This window comes from Scardinius erythrophthalmus (genome assembly GCF_964197995.2).
Source record: "Scardinius erythrophthalmus genome assembly, chromosome: 24".
NCBI lineage: Eukaryota > Metazoa > Chordata > Actinopteri > Cypriniformes > Leuciscidae > Scardinius > Scardinius erythrophthalmus.
The window spans coordinates 3,183,921-3,207,666 of NC_138244.1; the positions used below are offsets into that span (position 1 = coordinate 3,183,921).

Consider the following 23,746-nt stretch of genomic DNA (forward strand, 5'->3'; position numbering starts at 1 on the left):
GCCCTATATTAAAATAATATTAAACATATATATCAATGTATTATTCTTTTTCAATAATCAATCAACAATCAATTTAAGATTTTTTTTCCCATTTTTTTTACTAATTATCAAAATAAAATATATTCCTACAAAGCTATTATTACCAGAGCATGTGATCAGAGCAGGTCATTTTACTATTGTTGCTAGCGTGACTATACCAGCTCAGCAAACAGAAGTCTACTACTGAGAAATTTCACCTTATTTGAGGGGACTTTGCTTTTCCAGTGCGTGATCGGTACATGATTGGAGTGTTTGGGCCGTTAACGACAGAGCAGAACGCGCAGCGCAAACACGAAGTCGAACATTGAGCAGAGAGCGCAGACACACACACACACACATGGAACGGAGAGTGCGGCGGCGCACACGGAGGCGGAGCGGAAAAGCTTTTTTTCGCCCTGCAGTCGATTTCATTGGTTTAGGTTACAGTGACGACGGGTAAAACTAAAACCAGACGGGCTCTGGTAAAACTTTAGAATCAGCTGCAGGGCGGAATTTGCGCTGAACGCGAAAGGCTTCCGCCATATGTTCGTGTGGAAACACAAAAATGTACCTATGTTCCGCACACAAAATATTGCATTCAGTCATTCGGTACACACGTGCACCGAACCGAAAGCCCTGTACCGAAACGGTCCGGTACGAATACACGTACCGTTACACCCCTATTAAATATTATTCTGCACATTAATAAGCCAATGTGTTATGATGTGGGATGTGGTGGGCTGCTGTGGGCCAGAAAGTCCAGGGCCACTTTTTTGTCCCAGTCCGCCCCTGTATATAGCAATAGTATATTTTAGTATACTATGTGTTTTAAAATATTTTTTTCTTATACAGATTTCATTTGTGCTCTAATTTAATTTATTTAATTTCCAGGTATGTCCTTTGGCTTATGTATTTTCAAGATGGAGGCACAACATGGCTGACGCGTTCGAGCGACTCGCTCATATGCATTCTGAATGGCAGATTCTACGCCTAAGAGAATACTTGATTAGTTGGTGGAAGTAATTACATATGAATTGGCACATATAATTTTGAAAGAAATTTTTTTTTTCTTATCAAATTTTTTTGATAAGAATCAACATAAAAAATTACACAGTGTAGCTTTAATAAAATATACAATATGCAGGCAAATAGATGAACTCATGAACGCAAAAGTGCAAAGTTTCATGTAAATTGTTTCCCCATAGGAAACCATTATAAAGTAAAACAATTAACATGCAATTTAGTGGATTGTTTTCAAATTATGGGTTCATCTGCTTGCCTGCATATATTAAGCTTCATCAATAAAGAGTGTATGGAGTTTGATATATTAATATCACTGTCTTTGTGCATTAAGGCACATTAAGAATTTCCATGTTAAGCGTTTTATAATGTCATACTCCATTTTTAGTGGATGAAATTCTAAGGTGGGTGTTGTATAAGAATGAATCTCAAACCTCAATATCTTCAGCTGACAATTTGGGCTCTTCAGTCCATCAGAGAGCAGCTTCACTCCTGAATCCTTCAGGTCATTCTCACTCATGTCCAGCTCTATCAGTGAGTTAGGTGTCTGCAGGGCCAAAGCCACAGTTTCACAGCAGGAGTCATCGAGATCACAGGAGGAGAGTCTGTAAAAAACAAGACAATTGTCCATTGCATGTATTGTGTGTTCATCTTGTATGAACAGTGTTTGTAGTAACAGTGATAGGTTATGTCATGTTCTTTGTGAACATTCAAGCTTTCTGGAAAAATATAAATGTCATATATGCTGTAGCTGATGTGACAGTCAAGTGAAAATAACGTTCTATAAAATCGTTTAGTAAATCAATTTTATTAAATACAGATTTCACTCTCCAAAATCATTAAAAACATGATACTTCACAATGCATTGTACGCTAAAATTGATTTTCAGAGTTATAATTTTTTATTAAAAAGCCATCAACAAGTTTCTTACTTTGCTTTTCTGCAGAATCTCACAGCTGGCAGGAGATTCATGTGGCCTCCCCATGTCCTGTACATCCTTGTGTGTCTTCCACTTGATTTACTCATGTACATACTCATGTCGAGCTCATCCAGCACCTCCTCTGACATCAGCAGAACATAAGCAATTAATGAGTACATGGAAGGCGGGAGCTCTCTTTCTGGATATGATCTGAAGTATTTTTGTATTTCTGTATATAATGAATTGTCATTGAGCTCCAGTAAACAGTAGAACAAGTTGACTGACTTTTCAGATGAGATGTTCTTATAGCTTTGTAATTTTTCTTTAATGTGTTTGGTTATTTCTGTGACACTGTCTTTGCTGTCTTCAGTGTGTGTGAACAGGCCGCTGAGCAGTTTCTGATTGGATTCCAGTGAAATGCCCAGCAGAAACCGTACAAATAGGTCTAAACGTCCTTTCTGAATTTGCATTGCTTTCTCAACAGCCTTCTTTAGTAAATCATGTAAAGCAATATTTTTGTCTGGCTTGTCGGTGTTGTCAGGCCTGACCTCGAATTGTGTTTCTTCAAAGAAAAACTGCAGCTCATCCATGTTCTTGTCCAGGTAGCAGAGGAACACGTGCACTGCAGCGAGGAACTCTTGAACACTCAGATGAACGAAGCAGAAGACCTTCTCCTCATGAAGTCCAGCTTCTTGCTGAAAGATCTCAGTCAGCATTCCTGTGGACTCAAAATCTGCACTCACATCAATACCACATGCTGTCAGATCTTCCTCACAGAACACTATGTTTTTCTGCTTCAGTTGTTCAAACGCTAGCTTAGCTAACTTCAGAATCATTGTTTTATTGGAATCTAAGAGCTTGGCACGTTCTCTTTCTGCTTTTCTGTCATGCTTCTGGCTCTTCATGTTCATCTGTATCAGCAGGAAGTGGATGTACATTTGAGTGAGTGTCGTGTTGATGTTCTCTGCATCATTCCCAATGTGGACGTCCTGAAGAACAGTGGACGTGATCCAACAAAATACAGGAATGTAACACATGATGTAGAGACTACGAGATTTCTTAATGTGCGAGATCATTCTGGAGGCCTGAGTCTCATCTTTGATTCTCTTTCTGAAATACTCCTCCTTCTGCTGGTCAGTGAATCCTCGCACCTCAGTGAACAACCCTACATACTCAGGAGGGATCTGATTGGCTGCTGCTGGTCGTGATGTCACCCAGACGTGAGCTGATGGAAGCAGAGACCCATTCACCAGACTTGTAAATAGTTCATTTATAGATAATTGATCCTCAACACTCCTTTCAATTTCACTGTCAAAATCCAAAGTCAGTCGACTCTCATCCAGTCCATCAAAGATAAACGCAAGCTTACAAATAAATATCTTACATATCTTTGCTGTTTCCAGTTTTTTCAGTTCTGGATTAAATTTCTGTAGAAACTCATGCAGACTGAGTTTCTCTGTGTCTTTAATGCTGTTCATCTTTCGGAATGGAAGCAGGAAAACACAGTGTATATCCTGATTGGCTTCTCCTTCTGTCCAGTCCAGAATGAACTTGTGCACTGAGACAGTTTTTCCAATGCCAGCGACACCTTTGGTCAGCACAATCTTTTTCTTTTTTTTTTTCAGACTAAATACATCATTGCATTTGATTGACCTGTTCTGTGATTTCTGAGGTTTAATGGCTTTATCAATCTGCAGAATCTCATGTTCTTGATTTACTTCTCTAAGATCCCCCTCTGTAATGAAGAGTTCTGTGAAAACATCCTTGAGATCTGCTTCATTTTCCCTTTTACCCTCAAAAATTTGTTCTACTTTCTCCTTCATGTTCATTTTGTGAGTTTTCAAGAATTCCTGAAGCCAGAAATCATCTGTTATGAAAAATATAAATAAACAGGAAAAGGTGTGAACAAAACAACACTAGAAAATTAAACACAAAGGTTTTTCATCATTTCTGATACCACTGTAAGGACGTGTCTAAGGTTAATTCACCTTGATTTTTTTCCCCTTTCTCATGTGGCTCTAAGGATTCATGCCCTGTGAAGAGAAAGAAAAGAATGAGACTTTATGTTCATCAATGTTTCCTGAAAAAGGCTCTGCATTGTGTGTCAACACTTTATTAAGCAGCAACTATTAAACTTAACTAAATCATAATATTAGAATGATTTCTGAAGGATCATGTGACACTGAAGACAGGAGTAATGATGATGAAAATTCAGCAGTGAAACTTTTACTGTTGTGACAACAGGATTTTAAAAAAGGAAATTCAATTAGAAAACAGCTATTAAGTTGGCTTTAAAAAGCGTGTTATTCTTCTTCTTTTATTTACTTCTACTAATTTTCTAAATGCACTTCCTCCAAGACTTTTCAAGCTACATCCACCAAACTCAGACTAGACTTTGTGGGATTACACATTTAAGAATCTGTTAAAGATCTGCAGATCCTACATCCTTGCATTACATCACATGAAAAACTTAGGTGAACTACACTGTATTGGGCATTAAAGGTGAACATGGTGGCATCAATTTTGTAATTAGATTTAATATAGTTTCAAGTAAGGGGGTTTTGTCAGACTTTGATCTTCCTACTTAGAGTCTAACTATGTGTGAATTTTTACATAGTCTTAGTTCTCGTGACCAGCTGATTTTTATACAATGTTAATAAAGGCCTTCTGAAGCGAATCCATGGGTTTTTGTAAAAAAAAAAAAGAAATCCATATTTAAAACTAGCTATAATTACTAGCTTCCAGCAGACGGTCTTAAGCAGTGATTTAGGGCGAATGAGTAACCCCTGACCTGACACATGACACATTGATGAACGTGGAAGCGCAAAGGATAGAGCAAAACAAAACTCCGGTCACGAATTCTAGTCTAAAGTATAAAATGAGAAATGTTAAAGAGAAATGTCAGAGGATTACAATATAAGAGAAGAGGAGCTTGACCTTATTGCTCAGCCCTATTTGTTTAAACCGCTAGAGGCTAAACAAGCTTACAATGCTCCTACATCCTACGTCATACATGCGTCAGGAGTTACTCTTGTGGTGCAAGTCTACTTGCACAGTCTATGTGTACGGCCGTCTGCTGGAAGCTGGTTATTATAGCTAATAAAGTTTTAAATATGGATTTTTTTTTCTTACACAAATGCATGGCTTTGTTTCAGAAGGCCATTATTAACCCCCTGGAGCCATATAAATTATTTTTTATGATGGATGGATGCATTTCTTTGGGCTTCAATATCTCACCCTTGGAAGAAAAAAGCTTGGAAGAGCCAGGATATTCTTAGAATATTAGAATATAACTCAGATTGTTTTGGACACCCTGTCGGACTGTCTATCTGTTGGTCTATCTGGCTGGCTGACTTTTAAAACTAATAAACTAAAACTTAAAACTATTACAAACTGAAAACCTTCAAACTTCAAGCTTTTAAAACGACTTTAAACTTTCTGGCAAGGCTTTTTCAAGCCAACTTAAAGTTTGTCTAAAAACTTCCATCTAGGTTTAAATTGTAATATATATAAAAAAACTATTTTGATAATTATCTACAGCCTTGGTGAACAAGATTCTTCAAAAATCAGAAATATACATTTCTATGAATCTATGCTGCCTCTCGTTCTCTATTCTCTCTTTTATTACCTTCAGTGTAGTTGTTCTCTAACTCTTTAGCCAGCTGGTTCTGGTTCATCATCTTCAGAATGTTCAGTGTTTTCTTCACAGCTTCTTCCAGTCCAAAACGCTCCTTCATTATATCCACTATATCAGTGACACCAGCATCCTCCAGTTTACCAGCTCCAACGGCTCCATCTTCTTTTAAGAGCCACTTAAATTTCTTCAGATCATCTTTTTTCAGGTTTTCTAGTGTAAAAAGTAGCTTTGTTGCCATCGTCCTTCAGGGACTGTTGGAGAAAAGGAAAAGGATTACTAATAGATGCACTTTTATAGCAGAGATCTATGCAGTATGTGCAAATAAATGTGCGTAATGAAATTACACTGTGATCAGTTCAACTATTATGATTTTTTTTTTAACTCTTAAGGTCTAAAACTAATTCATCAGTTTGATTTTCAGTTTAAGAGTCTGTGCTCATTAGTAGATTATTGTTTGGCCTGAAAGATTCAGCTGAATGCTGCTGATTATTGAGTCTCAACAGGATTAGACTCAAGACGTAGTTTCACAATTTGTCATAATCTCATTGAAAGTCTTTTACATTTCAGACTAGATTGGAATAAAAAGAATAAGGTGACACTGAAAATACTAAAAGCTCCAATTGTGATTATAAATGATAATAATTCATACGAAAAAGTATGAGTAATGGAAAAAATAGTCCATTATATAGTCCAGCAGACGCCAGATACACACACAAACTCTTGCATGCTCGCTCACTCTCACTCTTTCTCAATATAAAAATGAATCTGTATAATAAAATAAAAGTTGTAATGTTGAATCATTCTGTTTTTTTCATGAGTGGAGAACTGGAGGTAAAGTAAGAGAAGTTTAGTTGAGAAATAGACCTCATAAACCTAAAACCATATTTAATGTTTGACAGAAATGTAAACGAGGCTATACAGTGTCAATTGCTGGACTTCTTTTATAAAACAGTTTTGAAAGTAAGTAAAAGTTGTATATAAATTATATTATTATTATTATTACTATGAGAAGTACATTGTATTGTAGGCATACAATATTTCTGTCATAATTTCTCATAGTTAAACCGAACTTTTATTTTGACGGGTTGTAGTGAAGACCTGTTTCAGGATGGATTTGACAATGCTTTTTCTCCAATAAAATGATGCAAATGATCGTTAAGTGTTCTCTCAGAGCAGCTCTGGAGATGTTCATGTATTCATGTCCTCATATTATTTGTTTGTGAGACGCTGAAAACACCATGATTATGGTGACACTTAAGTACTTAGTAGACGAAACGGCGCATCTCATTCACACAGAGACACGCAGAAGCAGATTGTATAGCAGTCTTTTGCGCTTTAATATTCACATACCATGTTGGGATTTGATTTATTATCCAGCTCTCCTTTCGATTTATTCATCCATCCATCAGTTTGGATGTTTTACGTGACATCTGCGTTACACTGTAAATTCCACTTGTATGACTTGATTCAGGATTCCCTCTGCATCACGGAAATCATTCAGCCCTAAGTTATAGACTTATGCGTTCAAGTCCTCCTGGGAAGTTCGTATGTATAAGGTGGGATGTCTTGTTTACGTCGTTTACGACAGGTGTGTTCAAGCCACTTTCGTCGAGTAAGATGGCGGAGTACATTCTCTTAATTAATTACACCAGGGGGCCAATGTTTCGGAAAACATTGAAGCTTCCCCGGGCACCGCCATTGATTAGCAGACCCTCACCGGCTGTTAGCAAACCATTGACTCCCATTCATTTTGGCATCACTTTGACAGCGAATAACTTTACATCTGAGGCGTTTAAACACTCAATTTGTCCATTATTTATTTCTAAAGAAACACGAAAATATATAAAAGGCTCCATTACCTTGTATCTTACGTTATGGCCCCGTAGATGCAGTTTTTGTAGAAATAGGCTAACGATTGCATCATAACCACGCGACTCTGTCACACAGTAGAGAGATTACCGTATGGACAGGAGGAGAAGCTCGCAGGCAATCGGGGGGACGTGGAGGCAAAATGACAAAATAATTAATCAGAATACTTAGCAAAATTCGGAAGGGAATTATTCAGATTTCTCTTGGCACAGCTACTAGAAGACAGATGGGTTGCTCACGTCACATCTACGTCGTCAAGCTCAGTGTTAGTCTGCGCAGTACTCTCAGCCATCAGGAAGTGAGAGCTTCCAGAGAATGTCTAACAGACGTAGACGGGCTCTGGTGCTTCTAATTGACTTCACTTTTCTCTGTTGAAACCTATGGGGTCGCTGTGTCCAGTTTCTATACTGTCTATGCTCCCCACTGGTATTTACGACATTGTGGTGGCGTTCAAGTGCGTTCAACTCATAAATACGATCTATACGTGATGACTTGAACACACCTTTATCTGCATGGACGGATGGTGGTTTTTTTTGTTTCCTCCGTTTGCAGCCACTTTGCATTTACATTTTTTGCACATTGGATCTTTTCTCGAGGATAACCAGACGTTAGTTTTTCTTTAGGCTATCCAAAGTATTCCCAAACTGGTCATGGTTCGCTTAAATTAAGAATTTGACGGTGTTTCGCTTTCAGCCGGTCTCTCAGGCGTCTTTCTTGTCCGTCTCCATCTTTTTTTTTTTTTTGTGTGTGTGGTTGGCACGCATGTCCTCCCCCAATATGCTGTTTCCGGAGCACGGTGTTTCCGTCCCTTGTATTATTATTTTTGTTAGAATAATATAATAAATATAATGTAATAAACTTATACTTGTATAATATTTATTATATTATTTTCCTCAGTAACGGATATGATTTAAAATAGTATATATAATACTTCAAACAAAACATATATACACACACCAAACTAAAAGTAAAAAAGTAAAATTACAGTTTTTAAAAACTGTTTTAAGTAGAAGTACTACAAAAACTACTCAATTACAGTAACGCGAGTAATCTAATTCGTTACTTTCCACCTTTGTGATCTAGTGGATGAAACTGTAAAGACTGTAATCAGAGATTGGATTCAAACGCGTAAAATGCATTACAGGTCAAGATGTGCAGCTCAAATCTTCTGTGATCACTGTCTGGAAACATGACAAACATGTCAGTAACTTAAGATATTTCCTAACTTACCTTGAATAATGACAATATTTGCAGATGTCTATCCCCTTTGAAATGGCACCTCGATCATCAAAAGCACTGAACTTCATTTCACTTCCGTGTTCTCATGAAGAACTGTGTGTTTCTCTGCAGAACTGTTGTTGTTTTCAGCAAGTTTGTCTCATAGTTCATTGTGTTCTATAATCTCCACGGTAAAAACTCGATGTTTATGTATAAAACTGACATTTATACCAGGTGAAGTGTGCAGATCCCTGTTTAAATCTTTTATTAGCGTGTAATCTCATTTAGTTTCGGTTTAAAGCGGATGTTGTACGAAGGGGAAATGACAACAGATCAAGGAAGTTACTCAATCTCGGAAAACACAAGAAGAAAATCCCTGAATGTGTGTGAACCCTTCTGCGCGTGTTTATGAAGAGTTAACACGGTTCGGTTCGGCATGTGTGACGTCACGCGGGACACGCCGGTTCGGAAGCTCCGGTTCTCCACACTGAGGGCTTTATCTGACCAGCTGGACCCGCAGGAGACCTGGAGGAGCGTCATGATGGACATCAGCGGAACCTCCGGAGAACCCAGATACTCACAGCTGCACATCCGGTACACCATCATCCTCATCATCACACACACACTAGCAGACCTTTAAAGAGAAACTCTTCATGTTGGTTGCGACCTGTGTACTGGCAAATGATATTACAAAATCTAAAATGAAAAAGTGATTTCATTTATATATACATTTTATTATGATTTATTTTTATATTTTAGTTATTTTAATTTTAGAAAATTGAATAATTCTGTCTGTCTATCTGTCACTTTACCCATCCATCCATTGTTCTATCCTTCCATCTGTGATATATCTAGCACCCCTCCATTGTTCTATCCATCTGTCCATCCATCCATCTATGCATCCTTTGTTCTGGCCATCAATTCATCCATCCATCATTCTATCCATACCCATCCATCCATCCTTATATCCATCCATTGTTCTATCCATCCATCATTCTATCTATCCATCCATCCATCATTCATTCCATCCATCCATCCATCCATCATTCTATCCATACATACTATTGTTCCATCAATCCATTTTTTTATCATCCATCTATTGTTCCATCCATCCATCATTCTATTTATCCATCCATCCATCTGTCACTGTGTCCATCAACCCAACATTCTGTTCATTCATCCATCCATCCATTCATCCACTGTTCTGTCCGTCCATATATCCAACATCTTTCTGTCCATCCATCTATTGTTCTATCCATCCATCATTCTATCATCCATCCATTGTTCTATCCATCCATCATTCTATCATCCATCCATTGTTCTATCCATCTATCCATCTATCCAGGGCCGTTTCTAGGCATAGGTAAACTAGGCGGTCGCCTAGGGCGCAAACAGCTGGGGGGCGCCAGTGAGAGCCCCCAGCACACCAAGAGATTTTTGCCCAAGCGAGTGGAAGAAAAATCCTTCTTTTTTTACATTTCCGATAATGGAGCGTATATTTGCACTAAGTGCCTGTCTTTTTAGCAAAAATACGCCCACCACTATATATCTACAGTGGCATAGGTCGTAAGGGTGTGAGGTGCCTGAAAGTAGCTTTAGATGCGTTCGACCCGAGTTCGAATCCGCCTTTTGCCGAAATCGCTCTTCTCCCTTTTCCCAACACTTGAGATGTAAAATATATAGCCTAACATAAAGGTCTCTAGCATTATATTTTGTCAACGAATTAAAATCGAAATTGTGATATGGCTTTGTGCCTTTATAAAACAGCACAAGACTTTAATTAAGTAGCCTATATAGGCATTCTGTTTGTGCTGCGTGATTTAGAGAAAAGTGCGCACTTTGCTCATGCGATCAGCATGGTGATCTGGTGTTTTTCTCCAAAATAAAAGCTCAAGGGTTTATTTCTTGCAAGTGAAGAAAAGAAGAAAACAGAAGTATTGTAATTTTCCGATACTATAGTGTAATGTAAAATATGCTTTTGAAATATTCATTTTAATTTATAAAGTAGCCTACATATTATTGGCTATATGGATTTTACGTCATAGGAATACTTATATAAATAATAAACACCAGTGAAAATGTAATGTAGACTGAGTCTGAGACTCTAAATCATGATAACTAATAAGATGTTTGAGCCCTCTTTAGTGTCCAGGTACAAGTCGATGGTTTTTCTTTGTTCAGTGTGAACAGTTCATGGGTTGAAGCTCTTAATTTTTAGCTCTCAAAGAACCAGATTGATGCATTAATTTAACCTTAAAATGTAAAAAAAAATTATTGCGGGGGAGCATGCCCCCGAACCCCCCTAGAGGAACGGGGGGGGGGGGGGGGGTCAATATAGGAATCTTGCCTAGGGTGCCAAAAAGGCTAGAAACGCCCCTGCATCTATCTATCATTCTGTCCATCCATCATCCATCCATCCATCAGTTGTTCTATCCATCATTATTTTTTCTTTACTCATATACTATTATAGTATTTAATATTTTGAATTAGCTTTTATTTTTATAATTTAAGGTTTAAGTTTAGTTTAAGTTTTAAAATGTATTTTGTGTTTTTGTCTTTTTTTATGTTTCTGTTTTTATAATATTTTATATCGCTTAATTTCAATTACTAAAAAAAACTATTTATATTTTATAGTTTTAGTTAACAATTTCTTCAACACTGGTGGTGTTCGCCTGGTCAAAACTCACCGCTCCAGTACTGGGGTGTTTGGGATGGTTGCTATGCAGTTGCTAAGATGTTCTGTATGGTTGCTATGTGTGGCATCTGATTTCAGGAGGTTTGAAGCAGCCGTTCTTCAGGGAAAGAGTCCCACGATGGAGATGCTGTTCGACTGGGGAACCACAAACTGCACCGTTGGAGATCTGGTGGAGATTCTGGTCCGACACCAGCTGTTCGCCGCCGTCAGCGTCCTGCTGCCAGAAGACAAGATCTGCCACACTAAAGCAGGTATTCTGACCGCCATGACCTGTTCTGACAATCTCAGGCTACGTCTACATTAATCCACTAATCTACATTAATCCGGATATGTTTGAAAACGTTGTTTTTGTTCCAAAACAAACTCTGTCAACTCTAGCATTTCAAGCGTACTCCAAATGTTTCTCGTCCACACTGAAACATCGAAAGCTGCTTAAAGGAGACCTATTATGCCCATTTTCACAAGATGTAATATAAGGCTACGTCTACACTGATCCGGATACATTTTCAATAAGTTTTCGTCTAAAAACGCTCTGTGTCCACACTATCATTTTCAATCGTTTTCCAAAAGTTGCTCATCCACACTGAAACGTCTGAAAACGCTTACATCCCTGTACTGCGCATGAGTAAATCATCGTATTCAAAAGCAGAGCGTTTTCAAATTTATCCGCTTTGGAGAGCGTCTTCCAAAAGTTACGTTTTCGTTGACTTAAAACACCGTCTCAGTGTGGATAGAAGGCCAAAACGGAGAGAAAAGTACAAGTTTTCAAACGAAAACGTATTAGTGTGGACATGGCCTATGTCTCGGGTATTCCCAGAATGTTCCCAGGCTTGATTTTGTCTGTGGGGAATTGATTGGATGGTTGTGGTTTGCTATTGGCTGATCTCATGTGAGTGACAGGTTGCCCCGCCCTCGTCATCAGAGAAGATAAGAGATGCTGCAAGAGGAACTTATTCTGATTCAAGATTATTAACACAATAATGATGATGTGCACCTATAAATCATTTATAATAAACACTTTTGAAATCAGGCTCATCTGGGGTGTCCGTCTGCGCAGCGCAGCGTGAAGAAGTGCTTCGTCTGTCCGCCTGTCCCGAGGTCATCAAACCCGTTCAGCAGGAGACGCGTGTGATGGAGCCGGACAGCAGCACCGGACCCGAGGAAAACACATGGAGCAGCTCTGAAGGTCTTTATATAATCACATCAGACACCCGTTACCCATCAGCCCCTAAAACCCCTCTCTCACACAGGGATCCACACGTTCTCTCACCGCGAGCTGACGGTCATCACGAGCGATTGGGACGATCGCCCCCTGGTGGACGGAGGCTGTCGGCTCGGCTCCGGTGGGTTCGGCGTCGTCTTCAGAGGCCGGATGGGAGACACTTATGTAGCTGTGAAGAAGCTCAATCCTGTGAGTTTGAGCTCAGTAGTGCTGCGAAATACCACTAAACTATAAAATCAACATATTTTGTGTGTTTGCAACCCGTTTTACTTCTGCATTTGAGTGAAAGTAGACAGTGAATATGATCTAAACAAAGTTAAAAAGCATCATGGTAACGTTTGTTTTGTTCTAGATGGACGACGGCTCACTCGAAGACCTGAAGACTCAGTTTAATCAAGAGATTCAAACTCTCAGGAGGTACAAATACTGTATATATGTTAGAATCATTATAATTATAAAATTAAAATTGTTTAATTACATTATGAAAAAAACTATGGATTAAATGTATTTCTATGTAATTATATATAAAATATTATATGTGATATAAAATATCTTTTGTAAATAATCAAACATTGTTCTATTTATATATATATATATATATATATATTATATAAAATGTCTTATAAATAATCTAATAATCAAAATTATATAAAAAAATATATATAAATAAAATTATATATAAAAAATGTTTATTATAGTTATTTATTTATTATTTAATTTGTTTATAAATAAAACATTATGTATTATATAAGATATTTATAAATACATATTATTTTATACTTATACACACACACACACACACACATAAACATATTTATTCATATGTGAATGAATAAATGTATAGTGGAAAAAAATATGTATATATCTTTCAAGTCGTCTGTCATTTCATCTTTCATTGATTCTGCAGTTTTTCGATTTAATTTATATTGAATATGAATTTGTTTTATTCCTCATTTAAGTTGCTTTGGACAAAAGTATTGACAAAAAAAGATTAAATGCATGAATCCTTCGCAGAGAAAACAATCCCAAAGTGACAAACTTATTTTTATTTATTTTTTTAGAGACGAGTATTTTGCGTTTCTAAGATGATATTTCATGTCTTGAGACTCTGTTGTTGTTGTTGTTTAAATCCATTGCTCTCATTCTAGTTGTTTTTAATAGTTTTTTTTTACTAAAAATGTTATATCTTTAATGTTTTTGTAAATAAAGTGATCTTAAAGTCAAGTCTCTCTCTCTCTCTCTCTCTCTCTCTCTCTCTCTCTCTCTCTCTCTCTCTCTCTCTCTCTCTCTCTCTCTCTCTCTCTCTCTCTCTCTCTCTCTCTCTCTCTCCTCAGTCTGAAGCATGAGCATCTGGTGGAGCTGCTGGGATCCTCCAGTGACGGGCAGCACATGTGTTTGGTGTACTCCTTCATGCCCCACGGCTCGCTGCTGGACCGGCTGGCGTGTTTGGACGGCTCTTCTCCTCTCTCCTGGCGGAGCAGATGTTGGATCAGCGCAGGATCGGCTCGAGGTCTGCAGTTCCTGCACCAGAACAACCACATCCACCGAGACGTCAAGAGGTGAGCGACCACAGCAGCTCACAACTAATAACTTCAGCTCTAATGTGGCCTGCTTTCTGTTTTAGACACAAGTATTTTTAGTAAGTTTTCAAAAACATTTCATTTTAACATCATATTAAAATGATGATTAAACTTCAAAACTCAAATTTTGTTTTAGTGTCTTGGTAAGTTAATAAGTTTCTGATGTTTTATAACATTTCTATTAATCAAAGTATCCAGAGTAACTCAGAGATTTATAAAAAAAAAAAATTTAATTCGTTATTTTATCTTTTCGACAGCGCAAACATCTTGTTGGATGAAGGCCTGGTTGCGAAGATCTCTGACTTCGGTTTGACGCGAGCTTCAGCCAAACAGTCGTGCTCGACGGTCATGACGGGGAGGATTGTGGGAACTACGGCATACATGGCACAGGAGGCGCTGAGAGGAGAGATCACTCCTAAATCAGACATCTTCAGCTTCGGCGTGGTGCGTTCATTATTACGCATGAAATGGATGTTTTTCTTGTATTTTCTTTCCCTATTGTGTCGTATATATAGTGCTGTATATCCGAGTGAAACGCTTCTGGAACAAGAACAAATGGGGGCTGGGCTTGATTTTGTCTGTGGGGAATTGATTGGATGGTTGTGGTTTGCTATTGGTGGATGTCATGTGAGTGACATGTTGTCCCGCCCTCGTCATCAGAGAAGAGAAGAGATGCTGCAAGAGGAAGTTCCCCATTAAGGGAACTCGTGCTGCGTCGATTGAAGTGATGACGTCTTGAAGCACATGTAAAATCAGTCCAGTGGTGTGGCGGAACGTCAGAGGCGGGTGACGTCACGAACCAGGAAACTAGCCTGCCAAAAACAGAGCAGCGCTAGCTTCTGTGGCTTCAGTAGCGCTCATTGTGAAACTGTCCCTGTCATATTTGGTGTTGTTTTGTCTTTATCTATATATATATATATATTAGTCATGGTGAGCACGCAGCAGTTTAGAGTGTGTGTGGACCCCTGTCTGCGTTATTTAATGGGTGTGGACAAACACGTTCTTTGTGTAGCTTGTTTGGGTGAGGATCATGCACAGTCAGTGCTCGAGAGTGCTTCCCTACAAACCAACCCTCAACAAACTACTTGTCTGGCCTTAAAATCTTTAATACAGAATTTTTATCATCGGGGTTAGAGACGGGCACAGTCTTATCTCTGCCTTCACCTGGTAGATCCAGTGCCTTCTCTCAGGGTTTGGAAGCACGCAGTGCGGTTCCTTCCGCCCCGATTGAGGCACCGACACTGCAACTGTCTAGTTCTGAGGATTGGTTTTGGTTGAGGTCGTGACAAGAGGAGTTAAAAGACTGACCAGCAGATAAGCTGGACGTTCTCTCCAAAAGCAAGCTGGACGAACGCTTCCTGCCATCACGGTCACAACCTCAACACCAGGGCTTACTGTTTTTCTCCAATCTCCACACAGAGGTGTCGAGATCATGGGAGAAACCGGCTTCATACGGAGTGTATAGTGCACAAACATCTAACTATTCCTCTATATCGAATTATAAAGAGCACAGTCATGAGAAGATGGCAAAAGTGGAAGAGACGCTCACGAGCTATCTCTCCCCCGAAGCGGCATCTTCCCTAAAGGCCCTGGCATTAACCACTAAGCCAGTCAGAACCACATCTTCACTAGTGCAGGCCTACCAAGATGAGTTGTTAGGAGACATGGATGAGGGCGGGGGAATTGGCCGGGACGTAGTTTGCGAATTACGTCGAGCCACAGATTTATCTCTCAGGGCCACCAAGGAGACGGATAAATCCATCGGCCGCTCTATAGCAGCCCTGGTGGCCACTGAGAGGCATCTGTGGCTCAATTTAAGCAATTTTAATGAAAAAGACAAAAATATTCTTATGGATGCGCCCCTGTCACCTTCTGGCCTCTTCGGTGACGCTGTGAATTCAGTCGTCGAGAGGTTCCAGGAGGCAGCTAAACAGGCGTCCGCTTTCCAGAAGCTCCTCCCCCATTGCTCTCATGTCTTTGGGGCTGCTGATCAGATCCGATGACTGGTTTGTCATAATAGATCTCAAGGACACGTACTTTCATATTTCCATCCTTCCATATCACAGGAAGTTCGTGAGGTTTGCTTTCGGGGGCAAAACTTAATTTTTGCACTTAATATCGAATGAATTTCTTCCATTCCGCCTAGCACTATCATCCCGCACTTTCACGAAATGCGTAGAAGCAGCTCTGGCACCTCTGCGCCTGCAGGGTATTCGCATTATGAACTACATTGATGATTAGTTGATTCTAGCTCAGTTGCATCTGTTGGCGGTTCAGCATCGAGATGTTCTTCTTGCCTTATGGCTAAACGCCAAAAAGAGTGTGCAGTGGACCACTTTTCTAGGTGTGATTTGGGACTCAATGTCGATGCAGGCACGCCTTTCACCGGCACGTATAGAGTCCATCCTTTCGGCTGTGAAAAGAATAAAGCTAGGCCAGTCACACACTGTCAAGCAGTTTCAAAGACTGCTCGCCTATATAAATCACCAGGGGGGTTTGCGCTTGCATCCACTCTGTAAACTTGCACGCCAAATCCTCCTGTGGTCCCAGGGAAGCTACTGTCACTCAGAGCAGCTTACATCCCCAGAATATAAGAGCAGACATCCTCTCAAGACAGGGGCTGAGGCCCGGGAATGGAGGCTCCACCCCGAGGTGGTGTAGAAGACATGGAGGGTGTTCGGCCAGGCACAAGTGGATCTGTTTGTGTCTCGAGAGACATCTTTGGTTTTCCCTCACGCATCCAGCTCCTCTGGGACTGGATGCTATGGTACAAACCTGGCTGAGGCGTTTATAAGCTTTTCCCCCGATCGCTCTGCTCCCGGGAGTTCTGGAGAGAGTTTGCAGTTCGCCTGCTTCTTATGTCTACTTCTACTTCTTATGAGTATGGTTCCCCGATCTAGTGTCTCTCCTCGACGGGCCTCTGCTGGAGTTACCCGTCAGGAGGGACCTTCTGTCCCAAGAACTGTGGAACCTGTGGGCTTGGCCTCTGAGGGAGCCCAGCTCAAAGGGAAACTGAGGTTGTGGAGACCTCTCTACAGTCCAGAGCTCCACAAGGCAACTTTATGCCTTGAAGTGGAAAGTCTTCACTTCATGGTGTAGTGACCGTCGGTTGGACACAGTTAACTGCCCAGTTGCTCCAGTGCTGCAGGTCTATCCCCGTCCACTTTTAAGGTTTATTTGGCAGCCATAGGTGCTTACCACATTTCTTGGGTGAAATGTCTTTGGGTAAAGACCCGTTGGTATCTCGTTTTTCTCCATGGTACTCTGAGGCTGAGGCCTACAGCTCGCACTAGGGTGCCGACATGGGATCTGGCCATTGTCCTGCAAGGCCTTTCCCTGGCTCCCTTCGAGCCACTGGAGGTTCCGGACAAGTTTCTGAACTTGAAAGCTTTGTTCCTCCTCGCTATCACTTCTCTTAAAAGGATAGGAGATTTGCAAGCAGTGTCGGTTGCACCCTCGTGCTTGGAATTTGCATCTGGCATGGTTAAAGCGTTCCTTCATCCTAGACCAGGCTGTAATCCAAAGGTCCCCACTAATGTGGCTAGATCTATTATGCTACAGGCCTTCTGTCCTCCTCCTTTATATCTCCTACGTGCCTGTCAGCGACTACTTCAGACTTCTACGAAGCTAGCGCTGCTCTATTTTGGGCAGGCTTTGTAGTTTCCTGGTTCCTGACGTCACCCGCCACACCATTGGACTGATTTTACATGTGCTTCCAGACGTCATCACGCAAAGCGTTCCCTTGGCGTCAATCGACGCAGTGTCTCGTTCCCTCTTCAGGGAACTGAGGTAACAGTCGTAACCGAGGTGTTATTCTGATTCAAGATTACCAGGAACAGGAATTTAACACAATAATGAAATGCACAGATAAACACTGCAAAAGCAAGAGTTGTCCATTTACTTTCATGGTGCTTTTAGACATAAATGTGTATTTCAGAGACTGATGGTTTATCAGCACACATGCATCATTCAGACGTGCTTCACTCGTTCCTCTTCAACACTAACCGGGTTAATGGGGAACCACTTCCTTCCACCAGTAGTTTTGGTGTTTGTTGTCGCTCTGAGCGTCTCATTGAAAGACTTTAATGAGCACAAATTACAGGAGTAACGAAACAGTACAGAAGAAGATTCGGCCAGTTTGAAACTGCAGGAGCTTTTAAAATACACTCTTAAAAATAAAGGAAACTTTGGAAACAGAAGTACAAGAACAATTTTTGGTTCCCCAAAGAACCTTATTTATTTTATTTTATTTTCATGAGGGAGGGGAAGTTATTCTGATTCACGATTAACAGGAACATGAATTATATTTCTGTGTTTATCGTGCAGGTGTTGCTGGAGATTTTGTCTGGTCTTCCTCCGGTGGATGAAAGCCGTGATCCTAAACTACTGGTGTGTGTGAACGTTCAGTCAGATCTTCTCAAACTCTCCTCGTCTGTCTGTGCAGCTCAGTCAGTGTGTGTGTGTGTGTGTGTGTGTGTGTGTGTGTGTGTGTTTGTATTTCAGATGGAGATGAAGGATGAGATCGATGATGACGAGGTGTCTCTGCCGGACTTCATTGATAGTAAGATGGAGGGATGGCAGATGGAGGAGGTGGAGAAGATGTATGACGTGGCGTCTCAGTGTCTGTGTGAGAAGAAGAACAGAAGACCCACCATCATACAGGTGTGTGTGTGTGTGTGATGTATGACGTGGTGTCTGTGTAGAAGACTTCCGATCACACAGGTGTGTGTGTGAAAGAGAGTGTGTGAAAGAGAGTGTGTGTTAGTGATGTTACGTTCGTGAACGAATCGTTCTTTTTGAACGAATCCTTTAGGTGAACGAATCGTTCTCGTTCACGTAATCCATTGACTCATATTTCTCGTTCACTGAAATGTGAAATCCCTCCCTCCACATCAGCGCGGCGCTATTAGCAGCGCATGCGCAGCTCAGTGAACCGGTGTTTTCAACCTGTCAAAGAATGAACCTCGAGCCAATAGCCTTCGAGTATGAGATGTGACGGAGCATGTGATTTGTTGGATGTAGTGAACGAATACGCCCTTCACTGACTGTGACCGAGTTGCTTTTGAGTCTGAACGAGAGAGAGATCTTATCGTTTGTGAACGAGTTGAACGAACTGGTAGGCCTACATGTCGTTCATGAACGAAGATAACCAGTTGTTTGAACGATAATGATGGCGAACCCACAGTCTATGTGGCGAACCGATAGAGCTAGGTTTGTGTAGTTAACATGTTTGCATCAAAGAAAGAAATTTACACTTTACCATTGTAATGAAAACAGGTTAATAACGCAAGCTAATGGTTAAATATAACAGACAAATTAACATCGTCATTTTTTACTTGGTTTGAGCTAAGGGGGGTGCACTTGACTGTTTACTTGATTTAAATTTACACTTCGTTACCTGCTTTTCTTATATTTTGTTTGTGTGTTTTAGTCTTAGTTTTGTGGTATTTTGCACTTTGAACAATTTACTTGACTACTTGTGTTCATTTTGTATTATCAAAAATGAATTCATTATGTTTTATTCATGTCATATGCACTTCTCTAAAAACTAAAACAAACCAAAAAAATGACAGTATTGGTTAGGTCTCATTTGCGTAACGTCAGCAAACAGCATTTCAGTTCGGGCTGTGAAGGGGCATGTAATTGGTTGGATCTACTGAACGAATATGCCTATCACTGACTGAGATCGCTCTGCTTTGAGTCTGAACGAGAGAGAGATCTCGTTCGTGAATGAATTGAACTAACTGGTACTTTCGTTCGTGAATGAGAGTAGGCTACTGGGTAGATCGGTCATTTAGCATGTGATTCAATCTCATTCAAAGCGCAGTTGTAGGTGTGCACATATAATTGTTTATATTCATATTCAACATACAGAACATCAACGTTTAATATAATCCCAGATTTATGAATGTGTATGTCTGACTAAACAATTAAAATGTTAATTATGCAAGAAAACCTTGGTTTGGTCATCTGAACCACTTATTTAGACTTATGTTATTAATTTAGTTAATAAGGCACACATTTTAACAAAGCCAAATTATTTTTTTTGTAACAAGTAAATACGTTTGTTTAAACATAGCATATAATACACTCTTTTTTGCCACCTGCTGCAGTATATATGTAATATGAAGAAATTATCACTGAACGAATCAGTGAACGAATCTGAACGAATCATTTTGGTGAACGAACTGAAAATGAACGAGTCTCTGGAAAGAATCAAAATTTCCACCACTAGTGTGTGAGTGTATGTGAGTGGGTGTGTGCGCGTGAGTGTGTTTTTCCAGTAAAATTGTACGTAAATGTGTAATGTTTAAATAAATATGTATGTAATTTATTATGATTTTTGAATGGTCAGGTTCTTTCTGAGCTGGAAGATCTTCATCTCAAACATTCCCAGAGCTCCGGATGATCCGCTCGAGGTAAATCAACATTTACAGTGCAATCCTGAACTCAACTTTAGACACAAACGCTCATTTCCCATGATCCAGAGTCTCTCCTGTGTGATGTAATAAAGGACAGTCCATTCAATGATTTAAATACTTTATTTTCCTCTAAAAAAACAAGTATTTGAGACGTCTGAACACAGACAGGCTACATGTGAAACGTAAGAGCGTCTGCGTCAGTACAGATGTTCAACAGTGGTTTGCCAAACGACAGTAGATACTCAACATGACCTGCGCTAGTTCTGACCTAGCAGTGAATTCACACACACACACACGCACACACACACACACATATATAATCCCGTCTTCCCTTTTAACACACTCTTAACTGAATAATTCTGTGTGTCCTGATGCGGCTTCACAGTCGAGTGGGAAACACAAGAGAAAAAAAACATGTTCAAAAACAAAATTGCATAGAAAAATGAGCATCCTGGAACATGAGAACAAAACACCATCATATCAAAAAATGTGAATGTCGTAAAAAAGTATGTGACGTGAGTTCGGGTCGATCCGTCAGAGCTGTGATTAACATGTGACTCGTGTTTGGTAAAAAAGACAATGTACAACAATGTAACAAAATAAGACGCGATAAAAGGAATGGCGAATGTTCAGGTCTTTTCATTTCAGTAACTGCAGTTGTGAGTTTGGCACGGTTTAAAATCACAAAAGCCTTTCTGAATTTGATTGATCATTTGTTAAAATAATTATTTGTTCATGAAATATGAAATATTTAATATGAAAGTCACTGTTGAGTTGAAGCACACCTCATGATGGGCGTTTGTGTTATGGTGCATAGTTCAGCGCATGGCTTCCTGCAGGGGATTGTGGGAAGTAAGCGCTCGACAGCTTGGTGGCCTCTTGGGTTGCTGCTAACGCTAGGCTAGTCGTCGGCGGGCCGTGTGATCCTGCGGTCTCCTCTCCGGCCCGGCGGCCCGCGCGGTTTAGCGAAGGCCTGCTTGTGCGCGTGTTGCTTCGGATGAACCTCGTCGTACAGGAAATCAGCCGTCAGCTCGTCGCCGTTATCGATCTCCAACTGTGGGGAGAAACACACAGAGTTTAGCGTACATTTTTAGATTACGTTAAACATTTAGATGGGGGTTGTGTTTTGAATTTGAAATAAATAAATAAAAATTGGAATTAAAATACAAATAAAATACAACTACAAATAAAATACATGTAAATATGTAAAATAAAATTTAATAAGAATAAAAAAGAAATAAGAAGTAAAATCAAATAAAATTATAAAAATAATTTTAAATAATAGAAATATACTATTTTTATTCCTAATTTAAATAGGAATGAAATCATGTTAGAATTATTTTTAAAAATGTATATTATTTTAGGATCATATTAATAAATATACATATATTATATTATTATATTATGTATTGTATACATTATATAAATGTATACATTTTTTATTTTGTAAATTAATTTTAATATTTTAATTACTATTTATATATATATATATATATATATATATATATATATATATATATATATATATATATATATATATATATATATATATATATATACATATACAGTGCTATGCATAAGTTTAGGCACCCATACTAAAGTTGACTAAAAAGAGGAATAAAAAATCATATTTTGGAAATTGAACTTAATGCCTTAATTTAAAAAAATAGGAAAAATCCAACCTTTAAGGACACCAATTTTCTTTGTGAATGAATAATGTATCGTAAATAAATAAATGTTCTTCCTTAAAATACAGGGTGCATAAGTTTGGACACCCCTATGTTAAATTCCCATAGAGGCAGGCAGATTTTTATTTTTAAGTATTTTTAAAAAAAAAATGTTTAGGATACTATGCATCCTGATAAAGTTCCCTTGGTCTTTGGAATTAAAATAGCCCCACATCATCACACAGCCTTCACCATACCTAGAGATTGGCATGGTTTTATTTCAGTTAGCCTAATAGCTAGTTTGATTTGCATTGAGAGATGATCTTATGGAAAGTACTCCATGCCAATCTCTAGGTATGGTGAAGGCTATGTGATGATGTGGGGCTATTTTAATTCCAAAGGCAAAGGGAACTTTATCAGGATGCATAGTATCCTAAAAAAAAAATAAAAAAAAATACTTAAAAACAAAAATCTGCCTGCCTCTATGGGAATTTAACATAGGGGTGTCCAAACTTATGCACCCTGTATTTTAAGGAAGAACATTTATTTATTTACATTATTCATTCACAAAGAAAATTGGTGTCCTTAAAGGTTGGATTTTTCCTAATTTTTTAAATTAAGGTATTAAGTTCAATTTCCAAAAGATGATTTTTTATTCCTCTTTTTAGTCAACTTTAGCATGGGTGCCTAAACTTATGCATAGCACTGTATATACTAGGGCTGCACGATTTGGGGAAAATGTCATATTGCGATAATTGAGGTCAATATTGCGATTGCGATATGGGATATAATAAACAAATGGTTTCATGAGTCAACTTGCTTGTTCTCAAGGAAAATAAATGCACACACAGATTAGTGATAATCTGCCTAAAGAAAAAGTTCTTTAGTCAAGAGCAGTGTTTTTCTCTGTTCCCTTTGTTCTTTGATTAACTTTAGCCACAGATAATATTTAGTGACTACTGTACTGTCCCTTTAAGAGCAGCCGCTGCTGACAGAGACGCGGATCTCACACGCGCCTCATTCTCTCACGAGTCATAACTCTTCACGTTCATCATAAGACTACTCTTATGTTATGAAGATACTCGACAAAAAGACATTTTGGCATAATTGTGTGTGTTATTGTTCGTTCAAGCTCGAAAGAGAACTGTATTCTGGCATGCTGTTTTGTGCACACGCGCGATATTAGCGCGAGTCTTTCTGTGTGTCACAGTCAGGACATTCACAGGCAGCGCGTTCATTTTTGTCTTATTGCGCATGAATGGTTTAAAAGCATCTGCATGAATAAGAGCAGGATCATGTAACACTAGCCAAAGTATGCCAAATATAACAGATGCTGCTTTAATTTCGTTAACAGTGCTAATTTGTTTATTTAATATAAAATCGCAGCATTTTGGGTCATATAATCGCGTAGGCTTGACATCGCGATTGCGATATGATTAATCGTGCAGCACTAATAGATACATACATGTATGTAAAATA

General features: G+C 39.1%; 3 protein-coding genes across 4 annotated transcripts in view; 1 reads left to right on the plus strand and 2 right to left on the minus strand.

Moving 5' to 3' along the window:
* LOC308685204 (NACHT, LRR and PYD domains-containing protein 3-like) overlaps positions 1-9,245 on the minus strand; it is a 21,793-nt gene extending 12,548 nt beyond the window's left edge. Inside the window, exons 1-5 of the mRNA XM_081356853.1 lie at positions 8,694-9,245; positions 5,586-5,845; positions 3,946-3,990; positions 1,970-3,824; positions 1,473-1,643 (exon numbers count right to left, since the gene is read on the minus strand). Coding sequence (XP_081212979.1) covers positions 1,473-1,643; positions 1,970-3,824; positions 3,946-3,990; positions 5,586-5,832 — 2,318 coding nt within the window. The 5' untranslated portion in view covers positions 5,833-5,845; positions 8,694-9,245. The remainder of the gene's footprint in view (positions 1-1,472; positions 1,644-1,969; positions 3,825-3,945; positions 3,991-5,585; positions 5,846-8,693) is intronic.
* irak4 (interleukin-1 receptor-associated kinase 4) overlaps positions 9,012-23,746 on the plus strand; it is a gene marked incomplete at its 5' end in the record, with an annotated part of 15,536 nt that continues 801 nt past the window's right edge. The window contains 10 exons of one of the 2 annotated variants that reach the window (XM_081356854.1): positions 9,012-9,275; positions 11,455-11,627; positions 12,407-12,562; positions 12,627-12,787; positions 12,951-13,015; positions 13,933-14,157; positions 14,436-14,622; positions 18,505-18,567; positions 18,682-18,840; positions 20,534-20,597. In XM_081356854.1, the coding sequence (XP_081212980.1) occupies positions 9,118-9,275; positions 11,455-11,627; positions 12,407-12,562; positions 12,627-12,787; positions 12,951-13,015; positions 13,933-14,157; positions 14,436-14,622; positions 18,505-18,567; positions 18,682-18,840; positions 20,534-20,587 (1,401 nt within the window). In that variant the 3' untranslated portion in view covers positions 20,588-20,597. The remainder of the gene's footprint in view (positions 9,276-11,454; positions 11,628-12,406; positions 12,563-12,626; positions 12,788-12,950; positions 13,016-13,932; positions 14,158-14,435; positions 14,623-18,504; positions 18,568-18,681; positions 18,841-20,533; positions 20,598-23,746) is intronic. The other variant, XM_081356855.1, reaches the window with a different exon arrangement.
* Positions 20,704-23,746, minus strand: part of twf1a (twinfilin actin-binding protein 1a) — a 10,927-nt gene continuing 7,884 nt past the window's right edge. Inside the window, exon 9 of the mRNA XM_081356856.1 lies at positions 20,704-21,654. Coding sequence (XP_081212982.1) covers positions 21,502-21,654 — 153 coding nt within the window. The 3' untranslated portion in view covers positions 20,704-21,501. The remainder of the gene's footprint in view (positions 21,655-23,746) is intronic.